A 24167-nucleotide genomic window follows, 5' to 3' on the forward strand; every position below is an offset into this window, starting at 1 on the left:
CTGTCCCTACCACCCGTCCTAAACATCTGAGTGTCCCAGTCTATATCTGGTAAATTGAAATCTCCACCTAAGACTATAACATGCTGAGAAAATTTATGTGAAATGTATTCAAAATTTTCTCTCAGTTGTTCTGCCACTAATGCTGCTGAGTCGGGAGGTCGGTAAAAGGAGCCAATTATTAACCTAGCACAGTTGTTGAGTGTAACCTCCACCCATAATAATCCACTTCTACCTCACTACAGGATAAACTACTATTAACAGCGACAAATACGCCACCACCTGTTGCATGCAATCTATCCTTTCTAAACACCGTCTGTGCCTTTGTAAAAATTTCGGCAGAATTTATCTCTGGCTTCAGCCAGCTTTCTGTACCTATAACGATTTCAGCTTCGGTGCTTTTTATCAGCGCTTGAGGTTCCGGCACTTTACCAATGCAGCTTCGACAGTTTACAATTACAATACCGATTGCTGCTCAGTCCCTGCATGTCCTGACTTTGCCCCGCACCCTTTGAGGCTGTTGCCCTTTCTGTACTTGCCCGAGGCCACCTAACCTAAAAACCGCCCAGTCCACGCCACACAACCCCTGCTACCCGTGTAGCCGCTTGCTGCGTGTAGTGGACTCCTGACCTATCCAGTGGAACCCGAAACCCCACCACCCTATGGCGCATCGTCCCCTATGCTCCCAGAGTATGGGACCTCTTTATATTTTCAGTTCTCCTGACAAATGTGAGCCTGAGATATATATATGGCTTACATTTGTTAGGAGAACTGAAAAATAATGTACACTATGTCTTTTTGCACTTAACTTACTTGCATAAGAAAAGAGATGTAGCAGTGCAAACAGGACTTGCGCTCTGAAGGTTCCGTACAAACTTAATTATGTATATATACATGTGAGTCTGACATTTCCGATCCACTGTTGAAATATAGACTCTGGAAGGAGAGAAAAACAGATTAATTTGGTGCTGCATTATGTATAAATTTAAATACGAGTGTTTCTATCTGATTTATAACTGTAGTGACATTATGTAACCCGAGCGCTTCGCTATTTGCCCGAGCGCCGGGCGTAACACAATCTGCACAGAGCGGATTACGCCGCGCAGCTATTAACTTCTCGGCGCATCGCGTTGCTCCGCCTCGCCAGAGATAATAGCTGCCCGCGCGTGAACATAAGAGTCGACGCGCCTAGCCAGAGGTAACAGCTGTCCGCCGAGGCGCCGCGCGTCATCAGAGATAATAGCTGCTACGCGGTGAGCGAGCGCAGAGCGCTTCAGAGATAATAGCTGCTACGCGGTGATCGAGCGCAGAGCGCTTCAGAGGTAATAGCTGTGCGCGCGGCGGCGGAGCGCGCCAGAGATAATAGCTGTGTGCGCAGCGCGTCGCGGCGCGAGGCCTCGGGAGCAGAGCGCAGGGCTGCCAACCTGATCGGCGCGACCGTTTTTCGTGGTGTTGGCAGAGCTGTTCCGGTCCGCGGCGGAGGCGGGCCCGCTGGACATCGTGAAGCTGTACGGCTGCGACGGCCGCCTGCTTAACATCTCGCCTGCGCTGAAGGACAACGCGCCCGACCGCCCCTACCGCCTCGAGGTCGTCGCCGCGCACTGCAACGGTGAGTACCTGACGACGGCACGTACGTCTGACGTCGAAACGTCGCGACAGGAATAAATCTCCACAGTGTTAGTTCTACTACTGACGACACAGAGCTGCGTTGTGCTGTGTCCATGTGTCGCCAATGGACAACTGCAATGATTTACCTGACGACGGCGTACACATATGACGCCGAAACGTCGCGATAGAAATAAATATCCACGCTGTTACTGCTACTACTGAAGACACGCAGCTGTGTGTTCATGTGTCGGCGATGGACAACTGCAGCAAAGCGAAACGTGATGGTGCACCAGTCTGTCTTTTAAACGTCGCAGTAAATTTTAGTTTTCTAAGGATTGTTATTCCAACCAAACACGAGAATTTGCACTTTTTTCAGGGTATAACTAAAATCCCTTACAGAGATTGAGGACAGGTTCTTTACATCAAAACAAACAAAGAAAGATCTAGTAAACATGGCCTCTAAAATGCATACTGTAATTCTAGAAAGGGTTTTACTAATGCATTGGTCTGAAATGATATTCGTCATATAGTTTAACACTATTTACAGTTGCGAGCTTTTATACACAAATGCCAACAGTTTATGCCCACGTAGTTATAAGGGAGATAAAATTACAACACTGTTACATAAATTCCTAGTGTAATATTAACCGTCCAACACTAAGGAGAATTTCCTAAGGAATGGCTAGCAATGATCTAAACGGGGCGTTGCCTCTTCACATAACAGCAGTTTTTCAGTCAAGAATGTGATATTCTCTTATTTACAGGGAAATTATGGTCCTGTTTATATGTGTTGCCAATGTAATGTCGCTTTTTCTTAAGACTAAAGAGAACATTTCATACTTTTGACCGAAGGTAGAAGTGTTAGCTGCATCAGTGCTGGAACACTTTCGGTAGTCTGCAATCTGGTGCACCTAAAATTTGCTGAAATTCAGGAAAATCTCAATAGTAATACTTGCATAATAACTCGTCGTGGGTAATGACGTAGTTTTTCTCTGAATAAGCTGGCCACTGCGGTCGTATTCGAATCCAGGTAGTAATGGCTGCCAACAACGAAAATTTCCATCTGAAATTAATTCTGCAAGTTGCCAGAGAGAAAATCACATATCACTTTAACAAAAGTAAGTTATATTTTATAGATAACAAATACATAATTTCCAGCAGTACAGACCTTTTATCAAGAGAGAAAAATAAGAGCATCATGATATTACAACGCACGCAGCGTCGAACTATAGATGGGACTTGTATGTCCATTTGCAAACGATAAAATTCCTATGTCGTGTGTCATCGCTTTTTTCGTCTTTTTGACATAGTTCACGTATATTTTTGCACCAGATTTTTCCAGAAGATGTCTACCTTTAGAGCTATGTGCGCTTGTTCAGTACAGAGCTGTTTCATAGTAGCGAAGATGTACAACTGCCCATACCTCTGAAGATGTGCATTTCAGATCGTTTGTTTACTGGACATGTGTTCTTATTTTATTGCATACTAACTCGTCCGAGATTATGGAAAGCAAAGGGCTTGCAGTACAAGAGATGTGTTTCACAGTATCGAAGATATGCATCTTAGAGCCCATGTTTACTACGATTTTTTCTTGTTTTGTTCTAAAGAACCTGTCTTCAAAGTCTGTAAAGGGAATTTAGTTACGTCCTGTATATTTATCCGCTACTAAGCGACAATTACAAAGATGAGATCGCTGTTGATGCCACACGCATATGACGCCGAAACTTTGCAAATAGATTTTAGTTTAATAAGGGCTCCTGCTTTCACTGACCACTTGAAAATAAAAGGGAGAACGTTGTATCTTGGAATACAGCCCCGAAATAGCTACACTACTGACCATTAAAATCGCTGCACCAAGAAGAAATGCAGATGATAAACGGGTATTCATTCGACAAATATATTATACTAGAACTGACATGTGATTATGTTTTCACGCAATTAGGGTGCATAGATCCTGAGAAATCAGTACCCAGAACAACCACGACTGGCCGTAATAACGGCCTTGATACGCCTCGGCATTGAGTCAAACAGAGCTCGGATGGCGTGTACAGGTACAGCTGCCCATGCAGCTTCAACACGATACCAGAGTTCATCAAGAGTAGTGACTGGCGTATTGTGACGAGCCAGTTGCTCCGCTACCATTGACCAGACGTTTTCAGTTGGTGAGAGATCTGGAGAATGTGCTGGACATGGCAGCAGTAGAACATTTTCTGTATACAGAAAGACCCGTACAGGACCTGCAACATGCGGTCGTGCATTATCCTGCTGAAATGTGGGGTTTCGCAGGGATCGAATGAAGGCTAGAGCCACGGGTCGTAACACATCTGAAATGTAACGTCCGCTGTTCAGAGTGCCGTCAATGCGTACAAGAGGTGACCGAGACGTGTAACCAATGGCACCCCATACCATCACGCCGGGTGATACGCCAGTATGGCGATGACGAATACACGCTTACAATGTGCGTTCAACGCGATGTCTCCAAACACGAACGCGACCATCATGATGCTGTAAACAGAACCTGGATTTACCCGAAAAATGGGATTTTGCCATTCGTGCACCCAGGTTCGACGTCGAGTACACCATCGCACGCGCTCCAGTCTGTGATGCAGCGTCAAGGGTAACCGCAGCCACGGTCTCCGAGCTGATGGTCTGTGCTGCTGCAAACGTCGTTGAACTGTTCGTGCAGATGGTTGTTGTCTTGCAAACGTCCCCATCGGTAGACTCAGGGATCGAGACGTGGCTGCACGATCCGTTACAGCAATGCGGATAAGATGCCTGTCATCTCGACTGCTAGTGATACGAGGCCGTTGGGATCCAGCACGGCATTCCGTATTACCCCCCTGAACCCACCGATTCGATATTCTGCTAACAGTCATTGGATCTCGACCGGCGCGAGCAGCAATGTCCCGATACGATAAACCGCAATCGTGATGGGCTACAATCCGACGTTTGTCAAAGCCGGAAACGTGATGGTACGCATTTCTCCTCCTTACACGATGTTCCACAACAGCGTTTCACCAGGCAACGCCGGTCAACTGCTGCTTGTGTATGAGAAATCGGTTGGAAACTTCCCTCATGTCAGCACGTTGTATGTGTCGCCACCGGCGCCAACCTTGTGTGTATGCTCTGAAAAGCTAATCATTTGCATGTCACACCATCTTCTTCCTGTCGATTAAATTTCGCGTCTGTAGCACGTCATCTTCGTGCTGCAGCAATTTTAATGGACGGTAGTGTATTTCTTTTTTTGTTTCCAATTGTGAAATGATAGCATTCCGATTACGTGAGCTGCAGTCTTTTTTTGTGAAATTATAAAAAATAATCTGGGAAAGTAACGTCTTCCAAAACGTGCAAAACGCTACAACACGGTTGTTGCAGTCGATAGAATCTTACCTACACTGTGTTACATTATTACTCTACAACACAGTAATAATGAGTAAATGAAAAGATAGTAAGAAGAAGTATTAGCAAAAACAAGTTATATTAAAAACGTTTTGAAAGGAAACCTGTTGGCAAGCAGCACGAATTTCTGTTTTCAAGACAGGAAAAATAGTTAAAGCTATTAAAGAAACTGAGTTCATTTGAAAATATAACAAGAGTCTCATGGTGTGAGTCCAGCAGTACATTTGATGACCTCTTCTATGCCATTTAAAGACAGTCTTACGTCCACTTGAGTTTCACCCTAGCAAAAAATCACCAGACCATCTTCCTTTTGGAGGTAAAGGATGGCATGTGACTGGCGATGTATGACTTAACCGTCCACACGTTATGTAACTACACTATGTGATCAAAAGTATCCAGACACCCACAAAAACATAGTTTTTCCATTTTAGCTGCATTGTGCTGTCATCTACTGACGGGTACTCCATATCAGAGACCTCAGTACTCATCAGATATTGTGAGAGAGCAGTACGGGACGCTCCGCGGAACTCACGTACTTTGAACGTGGTCAGGTGATTGAGTGTCGCTTCTGTGATACATCAGTACGCGAGATTACCATGCTCCTAAAGATCCCTAGGTTCACTGTTTCCGATGCAACAGTGAAGTGGAAACGTGAAGGAACACGTACAGCACAAAAGCGTACAGGCCGACCTCGTCTGTTGACTGATAGAGACCGCCGACAGTTGAAGAGGGTCGTAAAGTGTAATAGGCAGACATCTATCCAGACCATCACACAGCGATTCCAAGCTGCATCACGATCCACTGCAAGTACTATGACAGTTAGGCGGGAGTTGACAAAACTTGGATTTCGTGGTCGAGAGACACATCACGCTGGTAAATGCCAAAAGACGCCACCCCTGGTGTGAGGAGGGTAAACAGTGGACGATTGAAAAGTAGGAAAAAATTGTGAGGAGTGACGAATCACGGTACACAATGTGGCGATCCGATGGCAGGGTGTGGTTATGGCGAATGCCCGCTGAACGTCATCTGCCAGCTTGTGTAGTGCTAAGAGTAAAATTCGGAGGCGGTGGTGTTATGGCGTGGTCGTGTTTTTCACGGAGGGGGCTTGCACCCCTTGTTGTTTTGCGTGGCTCTATCACAGCACAGGCCTACACTGATGTTTTAAGCACCTTCTTGCTTCCCACTGTTGAAGAGCAACTCAGGCGATTGCATCTTTCAACACGATCGAGTACCTGTTCATAATGCACGGCCCTGTAATGGACTGGCCTGCACAGAGTCCTGACCTGAATCCTATAGAATATGTTTGGGATGTTTGGGATCGCCGGCTTCGTGCCAGGCCTCAACGACTGACATCGATACCTCTCCTCAGCGCAGCACTCCGTGAAGAATGGGCTGCCAATCCCCAAAAAACCTTCCAGCACCTGATTGAACATATGCCTTAGAGAGTGGAAGCTGTCATCAGGGCTAAGGGTGGGCCTAAACCATATTGAATTCCAGCATTACCGCTGGAGGGTGCGACATACTTGTAAGTCATTTTCAGCCAGATGTCCGGATCCTTTTGGTGACGTAGTGCAGTTTTAAAAATATACGGAACTTCACTCACCACAAAGCTCTGCAAGTGGAGAATGAGCGATATCCTCAAAGTAGGTTTAAAATAGTAAACAACACTGAAATATGTTAAACTCCTGGTATTCAAAAACGCTGCCAAAACACAACGCTATGTTTCCGAGCAACAAAAATAGTGGAAAACACCGAAAACTGCTTATGGCGTTCCCTAGCGCACTCTCCCCAAAGTGATTCTCGAATCGGCCAGAAGGCTGAAGCATCGCCCAGGAGTGTCACATGTTCGTAGGTGCACTAACATCAAGGTACAACATTCTCCACTACCATACCTGCACTACTGGCCATTAAAATTCCTACACCACGAAGATGACGTGGCACAGACGCGAAATTTAACCGATAGGAAGAAGATGCTGTGATATGCAAATGATTAGCTTTTCAGAGCATTCACCCAAGGTTGGTGCCGGTAGCGACACCTACAACGTGCTGACATGAGGAACGTTTCCTACCGATTTCTCGTACACAAACAGCAGTTGACCGGCGTTGCCTGGTGAAACGTTGTTGTGATGCCTCGTGTAAGGAGGAGAAATGCGTACCATTACGTTTCCGACTTTGATAAAGGTCGGATTGTAGCCTATCGTGATTGCGGTTTATCGTATCGCGACATTGCTGCTCGCGTCGGTCGAGATACAATGACTGTTAGCAGAAATTGGAATCGGTGTTTTCAGGAGGGTAATACGGAACGCCGTGCTGGATCCCATCGGCCTCGTATCACTAGCAGTCGAGATGACAGGCATCTTATCCGCACGGCTGTAACGGATCGTGCAGCCACGTCTCGATCCCTGAGTCAACAGATGGGGACGTTTGCAAGACAACAACCATCTGCACGAACAGTTCGACGACGTTTGCAGCAATAGGAACTATCAGCTCGGAGACCACGGCTGCGGTTACCCTTGACGCTGCATCACAGACAGGAGCGCCTGCGATGGTGTTCTCAGTGACGAACCCCGGTGCACGAATGGCAAAACGTCATTTTTTCGGATGAATTCAGGTTCTGTTTACAGCATCGTGATGGTCGCATCCGGGTTTGGGGACATTGCAGTGAACGCACATTGGAAGCGTGTATTCGTCATCGCCATACTGGCGTATCACCCGGCGTGATGGTATGGGGTGCCATTGGTTACACGTCTCGGTCACCTCTTGTTCGCATTGACGGCACTTTGAACAGTGAACGTTTACATTTCAGATGTGTTACGACCCGTGGCTCTACTTCATTGGATCCCTGCGAAATCCTACATTTCAGCAGGATAATGCACCACCGCATATTGCAGGCTCTGAGCGGACCTTTCTCGATACAGAAAATGTTCGACTGCTACCCTAGGCAGATCTCTCACCAACTGAAAACGTCTGGTCAATGGTGGCCGAGCAACTGGCTCGTCACAATACGCCAGTCACTACTCTTGATGAACTGTGGTATCGTGTTGAAGCTGCATGGGCAGCTGTACCTGTACACGGCATCCGAGCTCTGTCTGACTCAATACCCAGGCATATTAAGGCCGTTATTAGGGCCAGAGGCGGTTGTTCTGGGTACTGATTTCTCAGGATTTATACACACAATTGTTGTGAAAAGTTATCACATGCCAGTTCTAGTATAATAACACTCCTCGAAATTGAAATAAGAACACCGTGAATTCATTGTCCCAGGAAGGGGAAACTTTATTGACACATTCCTGGGGTCAGATACATCACATGATCACACTGACAGAACCACAGGCACATAGACAGAGGCAACAGAGCATGCACAATGTCGGCACTAGTACAGTGTATATCCACCTTTCGCAGCAATGCAGGCTGCTATTCTCCCATGGAGACGATCGTAGAGATGCTGGATGTAGTCCTGTGGAACGGCTTGCCATGCCATTTCCACCTGGCGCCTCAGTTGGACCAGCGTTCGTGCTGGACGTGCAGACCGCGTGAGACGACGCTTCATCCAGTCCCAAACATGCTCAATGGGGGACAGATCCGGAGATCTTGCTGGCCAGGGTAGTTGACTTACACCTTCTAGAGCACGTTGGGTGGCACGGGATACATGCGGACGTGCATTGTCCTGTTGGAACAGCAAGTTCCCTTGCCGGTCTAGGAATGGTAGAACGATGGGTTCGATGACGGTTTGGATGTACCGTGCACTATTCAGTGTCCCCTCGACGATCACCAGTGGTGTACGGCCAGTGTAGGAGATCGCTCCCCACACCATGATGCCGGGTGTTGGCCCTGTGTGCCTCGGTCGTATGCAGTCCTGATTGTGGCGCTCACCTGCACGGCGCCAAACACGCATACGACCATCATTGGCACCAAGGCAGAAGCGACTCTCATCGCTGAAGACGACACGTCTCCATTCGTCCCTCCATTCACGCCTGTCGCGACACCACTGGAGGCGGGCTGCACGATGTTGGGGCGTGAGCGGAAGACGGCCTAACGGTGTGCGGGACCGTAGCCCAGCTTCATGGAGACGGTTGCGAATGGTCCTCGCCGATACCCCAGGAGCAACAGTGTCCCTAATTTGCTGGGAAGTGGCGGTGCGGTCCCCTACGGCACTGCGTAGGATCCTACGGTCTCGGCGTGCATCCGTGCGTCGCTGCGGTTCGGTCCCAGGTCGACGGGCACGTGCACCTTCCGCCGACCACTGGCGACAACATCGATGTACTGTGGAGACCTCACGCCCCACGTGTTGAGCAATTCGGCGGTACGTCCACCCGGCCTCCCGCATGCCCACTATACGCCCTCGCTCAAAGTCCGTCAACTGCACATACGGTTCACGTCCACGCTGTCGCGGCATGCTACCAGTGTTAAAGACTGCGATGGAGCTCCGTATGCCACGGCAAACTGGCTGACACTGACGGCGGCGGTGCACAAATGCTGCGCAGCTAGCGCCATTCGACGGCCAACACCGCGGTTCCTGGTGTGTCCGCTGTGCCGTGCGTGTGATCATTGCTTGTATAGCCCTCTCGCAGTGTCCGGAGCAAGTATGGTGGGTCTGACACACCGGTGTCAATGTGTTCTTTTTTCCATTTCCAGGAGTGTATTTGTCCAATGAATACCCGTTTATCATCTGCATTGCTTCTTGGTGTAGCAATTTTAATGGCCAGTAGTGTGTTTATATATCGCCAGTGGACAAATGCAAATGAGCACCCTTATGATGGCAAACAGTGCTGTCCCTTGAACGTCATAATAAATGTTATCTGCCGAACGATTACTATTACGGAGTAGTGTATTTATTCATGCATCGCCAATGGCCTGCCGCAGTGTGCAATATGATGTGGCGGCGCCCTCATCTGTTGCCGAAACGCCACAATAGCTAGCGTCCACTGCTGCCGGTGAGTTCATGCACACCTGCTGTGTCGCTATACCTACCAGCGGGCATTAATATGGAGTGGTCAACCTTTATGTCGGCTTTTGTTCTTCTGGGGACACTTTCAGTGAGGTTTCTGAATACCTCTGGAGGAATGAGAACCTATTCTTCCTCACAGGCCGAAACCAGATAAGTTAGTCATGTTGGGAGCTAGAGCCGAGTCGACGTTCTAAATCATCCCAGAAGGATTCCATTAGGTTCAGGTCACGAATCTGGGCAGGCTGGTCCATTTCAGGAATGTTTTCGTTCACAAAAAATTACCTCACAGTGCTACTTTACCTCTGGTTGAACTGCCATGCTAATAGAAACTACAACCGCCTCCAAACTGACAAAAAAAAAAGAAATGGCTCTGAGCACTATGCGACTTAACATCTGATGTCATCAGTTTAACCTAAGGACATCACACACAGCCATGCCCGAAGCAGGATTCGAACCTGCCACCGTAGCGGTCGCGCGGTTCCAGACTGTAGCGCCTAGAACCGCTCGGCCACTCCGGCCGGCCCAAACTGATCATCTACTGTACGTAGTGTAGAATGCTATGAAATGTGTTCATACCCTTCCGCATCTAACAATTTCTTAGGCGGAGTGCACGTGGCATTCTGCAGACATTCGCCAGCCTCAAACCTTTTCACCAGAATCTCTTGCCCAGTACAAAGTCCCAAGCGACTGGAACAAAGCGCAGTTCACTCCACCGTATAAAAAGGGTAAAAGAACGGACCCCCAAAATTACAGACCAGTATCCCTAACTCCCGTTTGCTGCAGAATCTTGAACATATTCTCAGTTCGAATACAATAAACTTTCTTGAGATCGGAAGCTTACATCCCTGAATCAGCATGGTTTTAGAACGCATCGTTCGTGCGAAACTCAGCTTGTCCTTTTCTCAGACGATATCCTGAGAACTATGGACGGTGCGCAATAAACAGATTCCATATTTCTAGATTTTCGGAAATCATTTGACACGGTGCCCAATTGCAGGCTGTTAACGTAGGTACGAGCGTATGGAGTACGTTCACAGATATGTGATTGGCTCAAAGACTTCAAAGAAAATGGTTCAAATGGCTCTGAGCACTATGGGACTTAACTTCTGTGGTCATCAGTCCCCTAGAACTTAGAATTACTTAAACCTAAGGACATCACACACATCCATGCCCGAGGCAGGATTCGAACCTGCGACCGTAGCGGTCACGCGGTTCCAAACTGAAGCGCTTAGAACCGCACGGCCACAGCGGCCGGCGGCTCAAAGACTTTATAAATAATATAACCAGTATGTTGTCCTCGACAGCGTGTGTTTATCAGAGACGAGTTTATCGTCAGGACTGTCCCAGTGAAGTGAGATAGGACCGCTGTTGTACTCTGTATAAATAAACGATTTGGTAGACAGGATGGGCAGCAATCTGTGTTTGTTTGCTGATGATGCCGTGGTGTACGGTAAGGTGTCGAAGTTGAGTGAATTGTAGGAAGATACAAGACGACGCAGACAAAATTATCAGTTGGTGTGATAAATGGCAGCTAGGCCTAAATGTGGACAAATGTAAGTTAATGCGGATGAGTAGGAAGATCAAACCTGCAGTGTACGGATACAGCATTACTAGTGTCCTGCGTGACACAAACAACTCTTTTAAATATGTAGACATAACGATGCAAAGCGATATGAGTAGAAGGAGAATATGAAAACTGTGGTAGGGAAGCCATATGGTCAGGTTTATTAGGAGAATTTTTTGCTAAGAGTGGTTCACCTGTAAAGGAGGCCGTATATAGCACGCTGGTTCGACCTCTTCTTGACTACTGCTAGAGTGCTTGGGATCCGTACCAAGTCAGATTGAAGGAGGACATCGAAGCGTTTCAGAGGTGGGCTACTAGATTTGCTGCTGGTAGGTTCGAACTACATGTGTCACGGAGATGCTTCGGGAACTTTAGTGGGAGTCCCTGGTTGTTGTTGTTGTTGTTGTTGTGGTCTTCAGTCCTGAGACTGGTTTGATGCAGCGCTGCAACCTACTCTATCCTGTGCAAGCTGCTTCATCTCCCAGTACTTACTGCAACCTACATCCTTCTGAATCTGTTTAGTGTATTAATCTCTTTGTCTCCCTCTACGATTTTTACTCTCCACGCTGCCCTCCAATACTAAATTGGTGATCCCTCGATGTCTCAGAACATGTCCTACCAACCGATCCCTTCTTCTAGTCAAGTTGTGCCACAAGCTCCTCTTCTCCCCAATTCTATTCAATACCTCCTCATTAGTTATGTGTTCTACCCATCTAATCTTCAGCATTCTTCTGTAGCACCACATTTCGAAAGCTTTTATTCTCTTCTTGTCCAAACTGGTTATCGTCCATGTTTCACTTCCATACATGGCTACACTCCATACAAATACTTTCAGAAACGACTTCCTCACACTTAAATCAATACTGGATGTTAACAAATTTCTCTTCTTCAGAAACGCTTTCCTTGCCATTGCCAGCCTACATTTTATATCCTCTCTACTTCGACCATCATCAGTTATTTTGCTCCCCAAATAGCAAAACTCCTTTACTACTTTAAGTGTCTCACTTCCTAATCTAATACCCTCAGCATCTCCCGACTTAATTCGACTACATTCCATTACCCTCGTTTTGCTTTTGTTGATGTTCATCTTATATCCTCCTTTCAAGACAATGTCCATTCCGTGCAACTGCTCTTCCAAGTCCTTTGCTGTCTCTGACAGAATTACAATGTCATCGGCGAACCTCAAAGTTTTCATTTCTTCTCCATGGATTTTAATACCTACTCCAAATTTTTCTTTTGTTTCGTTTACTGCTTGCTCAATATACAGATTGAATAACATCGGGGAGAGGCTACAGCCCTGTCTCACTCCCCTCCCAACCACTGCTTCCCTTTCATGCCCCTCGACTCTTATAACTGCCATCTGGTTTCTGTACAAATTGTAAATAGCCTTTCGCTCCCTGTATTTTATCCCTGCCACCTTTAGAATTTGAAAGAGAGTATTCCAGTCAACATTGTCAAAAGCTGTTTCTAAGTCTACAAATACTAGAAACGTAGGTTTGCCTTTCCTTAATCTAGCTTCTAAGATAAGTCGTAAGGTCAGTATTAGATCTCGTGTTCCAACATTTCTACTGAATCCAAACTGATCTTCCCCGAGGTCGGCTTCTACCAGTTTTACCATTCGTCTGGAGGGAAGGCGAATTCCTTTTCAGTAAACACTATTGAGAAAATTTAGAGAACTGGCATTTGAAGCTGACGGCGGATCGAGTCTACTGCCGCCAACATACACTGCGCCTAAGGATCACGAAGTTACGAGAAACTGGGTCTCATACGGAGACCTATAAACAGCCGTTTTTCCCCCTCGCAGTTAGTGATTGCAACAGGAAAGGAAATGACGAGTAGTAGTTATGGGATTTTTCTAGTAATAAAGGTTAATTCTTATTTGGGGTTGAAGTTTAATTGTTTCCAGGCCGCCTTCCGCCAAGGACCATATGGTAGCTTGGGGAGTATCTACATTATGTGATCAAAAGTATCCGGACACCTGGCTGAAAATGACTTGCACGGTCGTCGCGCCCTCCATCGGCAATGCTGGAATTCAATATCGTGTTGGCCCACCCGTAGCCTTGATGGAAGCTTCCATTCTCGCAGGCATACGTTCAATCAGGTGCTGGAAGGTTTCTTGGCGAATGGCAGCCCATTCTTCACGGAGTGCTGCACTGAGAAGAGGTATCGATGTCGGTCGATGAGGCCTGGCACGAATTCGGCGTTGCAAAACATCCCAAAGGTGTTCTATATAGGATTCAGGTCACGACTTTGTGCAGGCCACTCCATTCCTGGGACGTTATTGTCGTGTAACCACTCCGCCACACGCCGTGCGTTATAACCAGGTGCTCGATCGTGTTGAAAGATGCAATCGCCAACCCCGAATTACTCTTCGGCAGTGGGAAGCAAGAAGGTGCTTAAAACATCAGTGTAGACCTGTGCTGTGATAGTGCCACACACAACAAGAAGGAGTGCAAACCCCATCCATGAAAAACACGACCACACCATAACACCACTGCCTCCGAATTTTACTGTAGGCACTACACACGCTGGCAGATGTTCACCGCGCATTCGTCACTCCACACAACGTTTTTTCACTGTTCAATAGTCCAAGCGAGGCGTCGTGTGGCATTTACCGGCGTGTTATGTGGCTTATGAGCAGCCGCTCGACCATGAAATTCAAGTTTTCTCACCTCCCACCTAACTGTCACAGTACTTGCAGTGGATCCTGATTTAGTTTGGAATTCCTGTGTGATGATCTGTATAGATATCTGCCTTTTGCACGCCGGCCTGACTGGCCGAGCGGTTCTAGGCGCTACAGTCTGGAACCGCGCGTCCGCTACGGTCATACGTTCGAATCCTGCCTCGGGCATGGATGTGTGTGATGTCCTTAGGTTAGTTAGGTTTAAGTAGTTCTAAGTTCTAGGGGACTGATGACCTCAGAAGTTAAGTCCCATAGTGCTCAGAGCCGTTTGAACCATTTGCCTTTTGCACATTCCAACCCTCTTGAACTCTCGGCAGTCTGTCAGACAACAGACGAGGTCGGCCTGTACGCTTTTGTGCTGTACGTGTCCCTTCACGTTTCCACTTCACTATCATATCAGAAACAGTGGACCTAGGGATGTTTAGGAGTGTGGAAATGTCGCATACAGATATATGACACAAATGACACCCAATCACCTGACCACATTCGAAGTCTGTGAGTTCCACGCAGCACCCCCGTCTGCTTTCTCACGATGTCTAATGACTACTGAGGTCGCTGATATGGAGCACCTGCCAGTGGGTGGCAGCACAATGCAACTAATATGAAAAACGTATGCTTTTGGTGGTGTCCGGATACTTTTGATCACATAGTGTATGTAGATGTACATGTAGATTGCCACAGGGTGTGCCGCGATTCATCACTCCAAATCTGTCCAGTCGTCCATTGTCCAGTGGCGTTCGTTTTTACACCACCTGAAGTGTCGCTTAGCATTGCCTGCAGAAATACAGGATGTTTCAAAAATGACCGGTATATTTGAAACGGCAATAAAAACTAAACGAGCAGCGATAGAAATACACCGTTTGTTGCAATATGCTTGGGACAACAGTACATTTTCAGGCAGACAAACTTTCGAAATTACAGTAGTTACAATTTTCAACAACAGATGGCGCTGCGGTCTGGGAAACTCTATAGTACGATATTTTCCACATATCCACCATGCGTAGTAATAATATGGCGTAGTCTCTGAATGAAATTACCCGAAACCTTTGACAACGTGTCTGGCGGAATGGCTTCACATGCAGATGAGATGTACTGCTTCAGCTGTTCAGTTGTTTCTGGATTTTGGTGGTACACCTGGTCTTTGAAGTGTCCCCACAGAAAGAAGTCACAGGGGTTCATGTTTGGCGAATAGGGAGGCCAATCCACGCCGCCTCCTGTATGTTTCGGATAGCCCAAAGCAATCACACGATCATCGAAATATTCATTCAGGAAATTAAAGACGTCGGCCGCGCGATGTGGCCGGGCACCATCTTGCATAAACCGCGAGGTGTTCGCAGTGTCGTCTAAGGCAGTTTGTACCGCCACAAATTCACGAAGAATGTCCAGATAGCGTGATGCAGTAATCGTTTCGGATCTGAAAAATGGGCCAATGATTCCTTTGGAAGAAATGTCGGCCCAGACCAGTACTTTTTGAGGATGCAGGGACGATGGGACTGCAACATGGGGCTTTTCGGTTCCCCATATGCGCCAGTTCTGTTTATTGACGAAGCTGTCCAGGTAAAAATAAGCTTCGTCAGTAAACCAAATGCTGCCCACATGCATATCGCTGTCATCAATCCTGTGCACTATATCGTTAGCGAATGTCTCTCGTGCAGCAACGGTAGTGGCGCTGAGGGGTTGCCGCGTTTGAATTTTGTACGGATAGAGGTGTAAACTCTGGCGCATGAGACGATACGTGGACGTTGGCGTCATTTGGACCGCAGCTCCAACACGGCGAACGGAAATCCGAGGCCGCTGTCGGATCACCTGCTGCACTAGCTGCGCGTTGCCCTCTGTGGTTGCCGTACGCGGTCGCCCTACCTTTCCGGCACGTTCAGCCGTCACGTTTCCAGTCCGTTGAAATTTTTCAAACAGATCCTTTATTGTATCGCTTTTCGGTCCTTTGGTTACATTAAACCTCCGTTGAAAACTTCGTCTTGTTGCAACAACACTGTGTTCTAGGCGGTGGAATTCCAACACCAGAAAAATCCTCTGTTCTAAGGAATAAACCATGTTGTCTACAGCACACTTGCACGTTGTGAACAGCACACGCTTACAGCAGAAAGACGACGTACAGAATGGCGCACCCACAGACTGCGTTGTCTTCTATATCTTTCACATCACTTGCAGCGCCATCTGTTGTTGAAAATTGTAACTACTGTAATTTCGAAAGTTTGTCCGCCTGAAAATGCACTGTTGTCCCAAGCATATTGCAACAAACGGTGTATTTCTGTCGCTGCTCATTTAGGTTTTATTGCCGTTTCAAATATACCGGTCATTTTTGAAACACCCTGTATGTGGCTTATGGGGGAATTGCTCGACCAGTGTACGCCATCATTTTAATGTCTAAAGCACAGTCATAGCGCTGTCTGGACTGCTGGTAGCAATCTGGAACTGACTACTGATTCCTTCCGTTGATGTCGTGCGATTTTTTCACCACCACCCGGTGCACTGCACGGCAGTCGCTGTCCGTCAGTACATGCGGTCCGTCTGGTCCTGCTGTGCGTGTGACATCCAATGACCAGCCCGTGTTAGGAGTCACTGAACTCTCATGTCTGAGCCATTGTGCTGCTACTACTTGTCAACTGACAACGCAGGACACCCCGCTTGCTATGTCAAGATTGTTGGATTTGAAAATCACGTTAAAGGGAACGAATGGAAATTATAATAGGTGAGAAAACACTGGGACTTATGACATAAACTGAATTACCACATATGCTTACCATATAAGCTCCGTGTGATTTGGATTGTTGACAGTAATAAAAAGTACTCCGTCATCAGACCACAAGTGGCCCGTCGGGACCATCCGACCGCCGTGTCATCCTCAGCTGAGGATGCGGATAGGAGGGGCGTGTGGTCAGCACACCGCTCTCCTGGTCGTTATGATGGTTTTGTTTGACGGGAGCCGCTACTATTCGGTCGAGTAGCTCCTTAATTGGCATCACGAGGCAGAGTGCACCCCGAAAAATGGCAACAACACATGGCGGCCCAGATGGTCACCCACCCAAGTGCCGACCACGCCCGACAGCGCTTAACTTCGGTGATCTGACGGGAACTGGTGTATCGCCTGCGGCAAGGCCGTTGCCAATGCTGACTGTAGTGTGCGACTGGTCCCAGCGGAGGTTCGAGTCCTCCCTCGGGCATGGGTGTGTGTGTTTGTCCTTAGGATAATTTATGGTAAGTAGTGTATAAGCTTAGGGACTGATGACCTTAGCAGTTAAGTCCCATAAGATTTCACACACATTTTTGCCAATGCTGACAGTAATACACTATCTTATCTACAGTATCCATGAATCCCTTATCTGATGTCGAATTGACCACTAGCGTCATGAGAGTTGGACCTGTCAGTATAAAGGTAGGCATTGCCAGTAGATAAGCAGTAACAGCACAATGGGTTGGCATGGAGAGCCTGCCGGCTGGGATGGCCGAGTGGTTGTAGGCGTTGCAGCCTGGAACTGCGCGACCGCTACATTCGCGGATTTGAATCCTGCCTCGGGCATGGGTGTGTGTGCTGTCCTTAGGTTAGTTAGGTTTAAGTAGTTCTAAGTTCTAGAGGACTGATGACCTCCGAAGTTAAGCCCCGTAGAGCTCAGAACCATGGAGAGCTAAATGAGTTCCAACGTCGGCAAGACACTGGATGTCACCTGAGTGAAAATGATAGCTGAGTGGTCAGTGTGACGGATTGCCGTCCTATGGGCCCGGGTTCGATTCCCAGCTGGGTCGGGGATTTTCTCTGCTCAGGGACTGAGTGTTGTGTTGTCTTCCTCACCATTTCACCCCCATCCGGCGCGCAGGTCGCCCAATGTGGCGTCGAATGTAATAAGACCTGCACCAAGGCTGCTGGACCTGCCCCGCAAGGGTCCTCCTAGCCAATGACGCCAAACGCTCATTTCCATTACCTGAGTAACAGACCAATCGGCGGCACTTCGCCGCTTCTAGAGTTGCCCAAACCGACTGCTGGTGACGTGACTGTGAAATGGAAACGCGAAGGAGGAACCACAGCCAATCCAAGGCCAGGCAGTCCTCATGTACTGACAGACTGGTGGAACATTGCGGAGGATGATCGCAAAATACTGCATGAACTCGGTGAAAGGGAATCACTCTTGAGTTCCAAAGACGCGAAATTTAACCGACAGGAAGAAGATGCTGTGCTTTTCTGAGCATTCACACAAGGCTGGCGCCGGGGACGACACCTATAACGTGCTGACATGAGGAAAGTTTCCAACCCATTTCTCATACACAAACACCAGTTGACCGGCGTTGCCTGGTGAATCGTTGTTGTGATGCCTCATGTAAGGTGGAGAAATGCGTACCATCACGTTTCCGACCTTGATAAAGGTCCGATTGTAGCCTATCGCGATTGCGGTTTATCGTATCGCGACATTCCTGCTCGCGTTGATCGAGATCCAGTGACTATTATGAGAATTTGGATTCGGTGGGTTCAGGAGGGTAATACGGAACGCCATGCTGGGTCCCAACGGCCTCGTATCACTAGCAGTCGAGACGACACTCATCTTATCCGCATGCCTGTAACGGATCGTGCAGCCACTTCTCGATCCCTGAGTCAACAGATGGGGACGTTTGCAAGACGACAACCATCTGCACGAACAGTTCGACGACGTTTGCAGCAGCGCGGACTATCAGCTCGGAGACCGTGGCTGCGGTTACCCTTGACACTGCATCACAGACAGGAGCCCCTGCGACGGTGTACTCGACGACGAACCTGGGTGCACGAATGGCAAAACGTCATTTTTTCGGATTAATCCAGGTTCTGGTTACAGCATCATGATGCTCGCATCCGTGTTTGGCGACATCGCGGTGAACGCACATTGGAATCGTGTATTCGTGGTCGCCATACTGGCGTATCACCCGGCGTGATGGTATGGGGTGCCATTGGTTACACGTCTCTGTGGCCTCTTGTTCGCATTGACGGCACTTTGAACAATGGACATTACATTTCAGATGTGTTACGACCCGTGGCTCTACCCTTCGTTCGATCCCAGCAAAACCTTACATTTCAGCAGGATAATGCACGACCGCATGTTGCAGGTCCTGTACGGGCCATTCTGGATTCAGAAAATATTCGACTGCTGCCCTGCCCAGCACATTCTTCAGATCTCTCACCAATTGAAAACATCTGGTCAATGGTGGCCGAGCAACTGGCTCGTCACAATACGCCAGTCACTACTCTTGATGAACTGTGGTATGGTGTTGAAGCTGGATGGGCAGCTGTACCTGTACACGCCATCCGAGCTCTGTTTGACTCAATGCCGAGGCGTATCAAGGCCGTTATTACGGTCAGGTGTAGTTGTTCTGGGTACTGATTTCTCAGGATCTATGCACCCTAATTGCGTGAAAATGTAATCACATGCCAGTTCTAGTATAATATATTTGTCCAATGAATACCCATTTATCATCTGCATTTCTCCTTGGTGTAGCAATTCTAATGGCCAGTAGTGTATCTGGGACATACCTTACAGCATTGTGTACTGTGTACAGTAGAGGACAGTTCAGGGACTATGACTGATTATATCAGCATGACAATGAACCGTGTCCTGAGGCAACATCTGTGAGGCAGCGGTTTGTAGACAGTAACATTCCTATAACGGAGAGACTTGTCCAGAGTCCCAACTTGAATACAGTAGAACGTCGACTTTGCTCCACACTCCAGCTACCACCACTATGTTCCCTGGTTTCAGCTGTTGAGGAACAATGGGCTGTTGATCCTCCGATCCTCAAGACACAGTCAGACACGTCACTGAAAGTGTCCCCAATGGAGATGAAGCTGTCGTAAAGGCAAAAGGTGGACAGCCACCACCACTTACAGGGTGGGACAAATAAAATTGTCCCAGGAGAATAGATACAATTGGACGTGAATTTGTGGCAGCATTAAGGCAGGAGGGAAACACCTATAGTTATTTCCAACAGAATATAGCAACTGCCCATGCAGCCAGCCGGGCAGTGGAGCACATTTACACAGTATTCACACCTGTCAAAGTTGTTAGCAGAGGCCAGTCCAGTCACAGCCCTAGTGGCCATCCAGGTCATCAGACCTGTCAATTTGCGATTACTTTGTGTGGGGAGCCGTCAAGTGTAAGGTGTATCACAACAACCTTCATAGTTTCCAGAATGAGATTTTCACTCTGCAGCGGAGAGTGCGCTGATATGAAACTTCCTGGCAGATTAAAACTGTGTGCCCGACCGAGACTCGAACTCGGGACCTTTGCCTTTCGCGGGCAAGTGCTCTACCAACTGAGCTGCCGAAGCACGACTCACGCCCCGTCCTCACAACTTTACTTCTGCCAGTACCTCGCCTCCTGCCTTCCAAACTTTACAGAAGCTCTCCTGCGAACCTTGCAGAACTAGCACTCCTGAAAGAAAGGATATTGCGGAGACATGGCTTAGCCACAGCCTGGGGGATGTTTCCAGAATGAGATTTTCACTCTGCAGCGGAGACTGCGCTGGTATGAAAGTTCCTGGCAGATTAAAACTGTATGCCCGACCGAGACTCGAACTCGGGACCTTTGCCTTTCGCGGGCAAGTACTCTACCAACTGAGCTGCCGAAGCACGACTCACGCCCGGTACTCACAGCTTTACTTCTGCCAGTACCTCGTCTCCTACCTTCCAAACTTTACAGAAGCTCTCCTGCGAACCTTGCAGAACTAGCACTCCTGAAAGAAAGGATATTGCGGAGACATGGCTTAGCCACAGCCTGGGGGATGTTTCCAGAATGAGATTTTCACTCTGCAGCGGAGACTGCGCTGGTATGAAAGTTCCTGGCAGATTAAAACTGTATGCCCGACCGAGACTCGAACTCGGGACCTTTGCCTTTCGCGGGCAAGTACTCTACCAACTGAGCTGCCGAAGCACGACTCACGGCCGGTACTCACAGCTTTACTTCTGCCAGTACCTCGTCTCCTACCTTCCAAACTTTACAGAAGCTCTCCTGCGAACCTTGCAGAACTAGCACTCCTGAAAGAAAGGATATTGCGGAGACATGGCTTAGCCACAGCCTGGGGGATGTTTCCAGAATGAGATTTTCACTCTGCAGCGGAGAGTGCGCTGGTATGAAAGTTCCTGGCAGATTAAAACTGTGTGCCCGACCGAGACTCGAACTCGGGACCTTTGCCTTTCGCGGGCAAGTGCTCTACCAACTGAGCTCCCGAAGCACGACTCACGCCCGGTACTCACAGCTTTACTTCTGCCAGTACCTCGTCTCCTGCCTTCCAAACTTTACAGAAGCTCTCCTGCGAACCTTGCAGAACTAGCACTCCTGAAAGAAAGGATATTGCGGACTACACTACTGGCCATTAAAATTGCTACACCAAGAAGAAATGCAGATGATAAACGGGTATTCATTGAAGAAATATATTATACTGGAACTGACATGTGATTACATTTTCACGCGATGTGGGTGCATAGATCCTCAGAAATCAGTACCCAGGACAACCACCTCTGGCCGTAATAACGGCCTCGATACGCCTGGGCATTGAGTCAAACAGAGCTCGGATGGCGTGTACAGGTACAGCTGCCCATGCAGCTTCAACGCGATACCACAGTTCATCAAGAGTAGTGACTGGCGTATTGTGACGAGCCAGTTGCTCGGCCACCATTGACCAGACGTTTCCAGTTGGTGAGAGATCTGGAGAACGTGCTGGCCAGGGCAGCAGTCCATTTTCTGTATCCAGAAAGGCTCGTACAGGACCTGCAACATGCGGTCGTGCATTATCCTGCTGAAAGGTAGGGTTTCGCAGGCATCGAATGAAGGGTAGAGCCACGGGTCGTAACACATCTGAAATGTAACGTCCACTGTTCGAAGCGCCGTCAATGCGAACAAGAGGTGGCCGACAGGTGTAACAAATGGCACCCCATACCATCACCATCACGCCGGGTGATATTCCAGTATGGCTATAACGAATACACGCTTCTGATGTGCGTTCACCGCGCTCCTGTCTATGATGCAGCGTCAAGGGTAACCGCAGCCGTGGTCTCCGAGCTGATAGTCCATGCTGCTGCAAACGTCCTCGAACTCTTCGTGCAGATGGTTGTCGTCTTGCAAACGTCCCCATCTGTTCACTCAGGGATAGAGACGTGGCTGCACGGTCAGTTACAGCCGTGCGGACAAGATGCCTGTCATCTCGACTGCTAGTGATACGAGGCCGTTGGGATCCAGCACGGCTTTCCGTGTTACCCTCCTGAACCCACCGATTCCATATTCTGCTAACAGTCATTGTATCTCGACCGACGAGAGCAGCAATGTCGCGATGCGATAAACCGCAATCGCGATAGGCTACAATCCGACCTTCAGCAAAGTCGGAAACGTGATGGTACGCATTTCTCCTCGTTACACGAGGCATCACAACAACGTTTCACCAGGCAACGCGGGTCAACTGCTGTTTGTGTATGAGAAATCGGTTGGAAACTTTCCTCATGTCAGCACGTTGTAGGTGTCGCCACCGGCGCCAACCTTGTGTGAATGCTCTGAAAAGCTAATCATTTGCATATCACAGCATCTTCTTCCTGTCGGTTAAATTTCGCGTCTGTAGCACGTCATCTTCGTGGTGTAGCAATGTTAATGGCCAGTAGTGTAGCTTACGACAGACAACGACCGGAAAGTAATAGCAGCCGAGCAAAGATACTACGAGAGGGGATATATCGATACGCGCTACTAGCGCCGGTTAAGGCCAGGCAAAGCAGCAACTCAGTGACAGTAGCAATTTAAATTGACGTAGTGAGGTGGAAGTTCGTTAAAAACAGGGTGTAAAATACACGATGGCAGGAACACGAGCCGCTCACGGCTCAACAATCCTAAGGAAGAATGAAATAATTCGAATTACAAAGAAAGTAGCTACTGAAAGACGTGAATATTACCGAAATATCAGTATAATAAGTGGTGGTTGCAAAGTACTGACGAGAATCGTTTAGAGGAGAATGGAAAAACTCAAGTGCCGAACTTCGGGGAAAATCGCTTTGGATTCCGCAGAAGCGTAAAAATACGCGAGGCAGAACTGACCCTACAACTTATCATAGGCGATAGGTTAAAGAATGGGAAACCTACGTTTATGGCATTTGCGGATTTAGAGGCAGACCTTGACTGCACTATGCTGTTTGAAATTATGGAGGCAGCAGGGAGAAGATACGGGGCAACTAAAAAAGAAGGAGCAGATTTCAGTATTTTGGTTGGTTGGTTGGTTGATTTGGGGGACGGGATCAAAGAGCGAGGTGATCGGTCCCATCGGATGAGGGAAGGATGGGGAAGGAAGTCGGCCGCGCCCTATCAAAGGAAGCATCCTGGCATTCGCCTGAAGCGATCTTAGGGAAATCACGGCAAACCAAAAGCAGCATTGCCGGGCGCGGGATTGAACCGTCGTCCTCCCGAATGCGAGTCCAGTGTGCTCACCACTGCGCAACCTCGCTCGGTTTTGAGTTCTTTCTTTCAGACAAACTATAAAAGGTGGAAACACATTTTGCATGTCACGGGATGGAGGAAGGTTTAAAGTTTTGAGGCAGCTGCTCTGTTGTTTGTTTGTACCAACATGGTGACTACACCACACGAGAAATCGTTTTGTGTGCTGGAATTTGCGCGAAGTGAGTCCACTGTTCGAGAACGACGTGAATTCCGCCGTCGATTCACAAAGACGACGCCTCTGCACAACCATATTTACGATTAGCATACAAAATTCTTGGAAGCTGGTTGCGTATGCAAAGGGAAGAGCGCTGGTCGACAACGCATGTCTGATGAGGATATCGACCGTATCCTAGATGCGTTCACACGGAGCCACTGGAAGTCCACAAGACGGGCACCCAGGGACTTCACGTTTCTCAGACAAAGATGTGGCGTGACCTGAAAAGACACCTGTGTACGAAGCCTTACAAGTTTCAGCTACTGTAGCAATCGTGTCCCTATGACCTCAACAGAGGACCCTTT

General features: G+C 48.1%; 1 protein-coding gene and 1 pseudogene across 1 annotated transcript in view; one reads left to right on the top strand and one right to left on the bottom strand.

Annotated features, from left to right (window-relative positions):
- The window catches only part of LOC124553397 (high affinity cGMP-specific 3',5'-cyclic phosphodiesterase 9A), a 223355-nt gene that overhangs the window by 11209 nt on the left and 187979 nt on the right, over positions 1-24167 (top strand). The window contains exon 2 of the mRNA XM_047127263.1: positions 1457-1606. Within this exon, the coding sequence (XP_046983219.1) occupies positions 1457-1606 (150 nt within the window). The remainder of the gene's footprint in view (positions 1-1456; positions 1607-24167) is intronic.
- On the bottom strand, positions 17207-17324 carry LOC124554320 (annotated as a pseudogene).

This window comes from Schistocerca americana, chromosome 11 (genome assembly GCF_021461395.2).
Source record: "Schistocerca americana isolate TAMUIC-IGC-003095 chromosome 11, iqSchAmer2.1, whole genome shotgun sequence".
NCBI classification, from domain to species: Eukaryota; Metazoa; Arthropoda; class Insecta; order Orthoptera; family Acrididae; genus Schistocerca; species Schistocerca americana.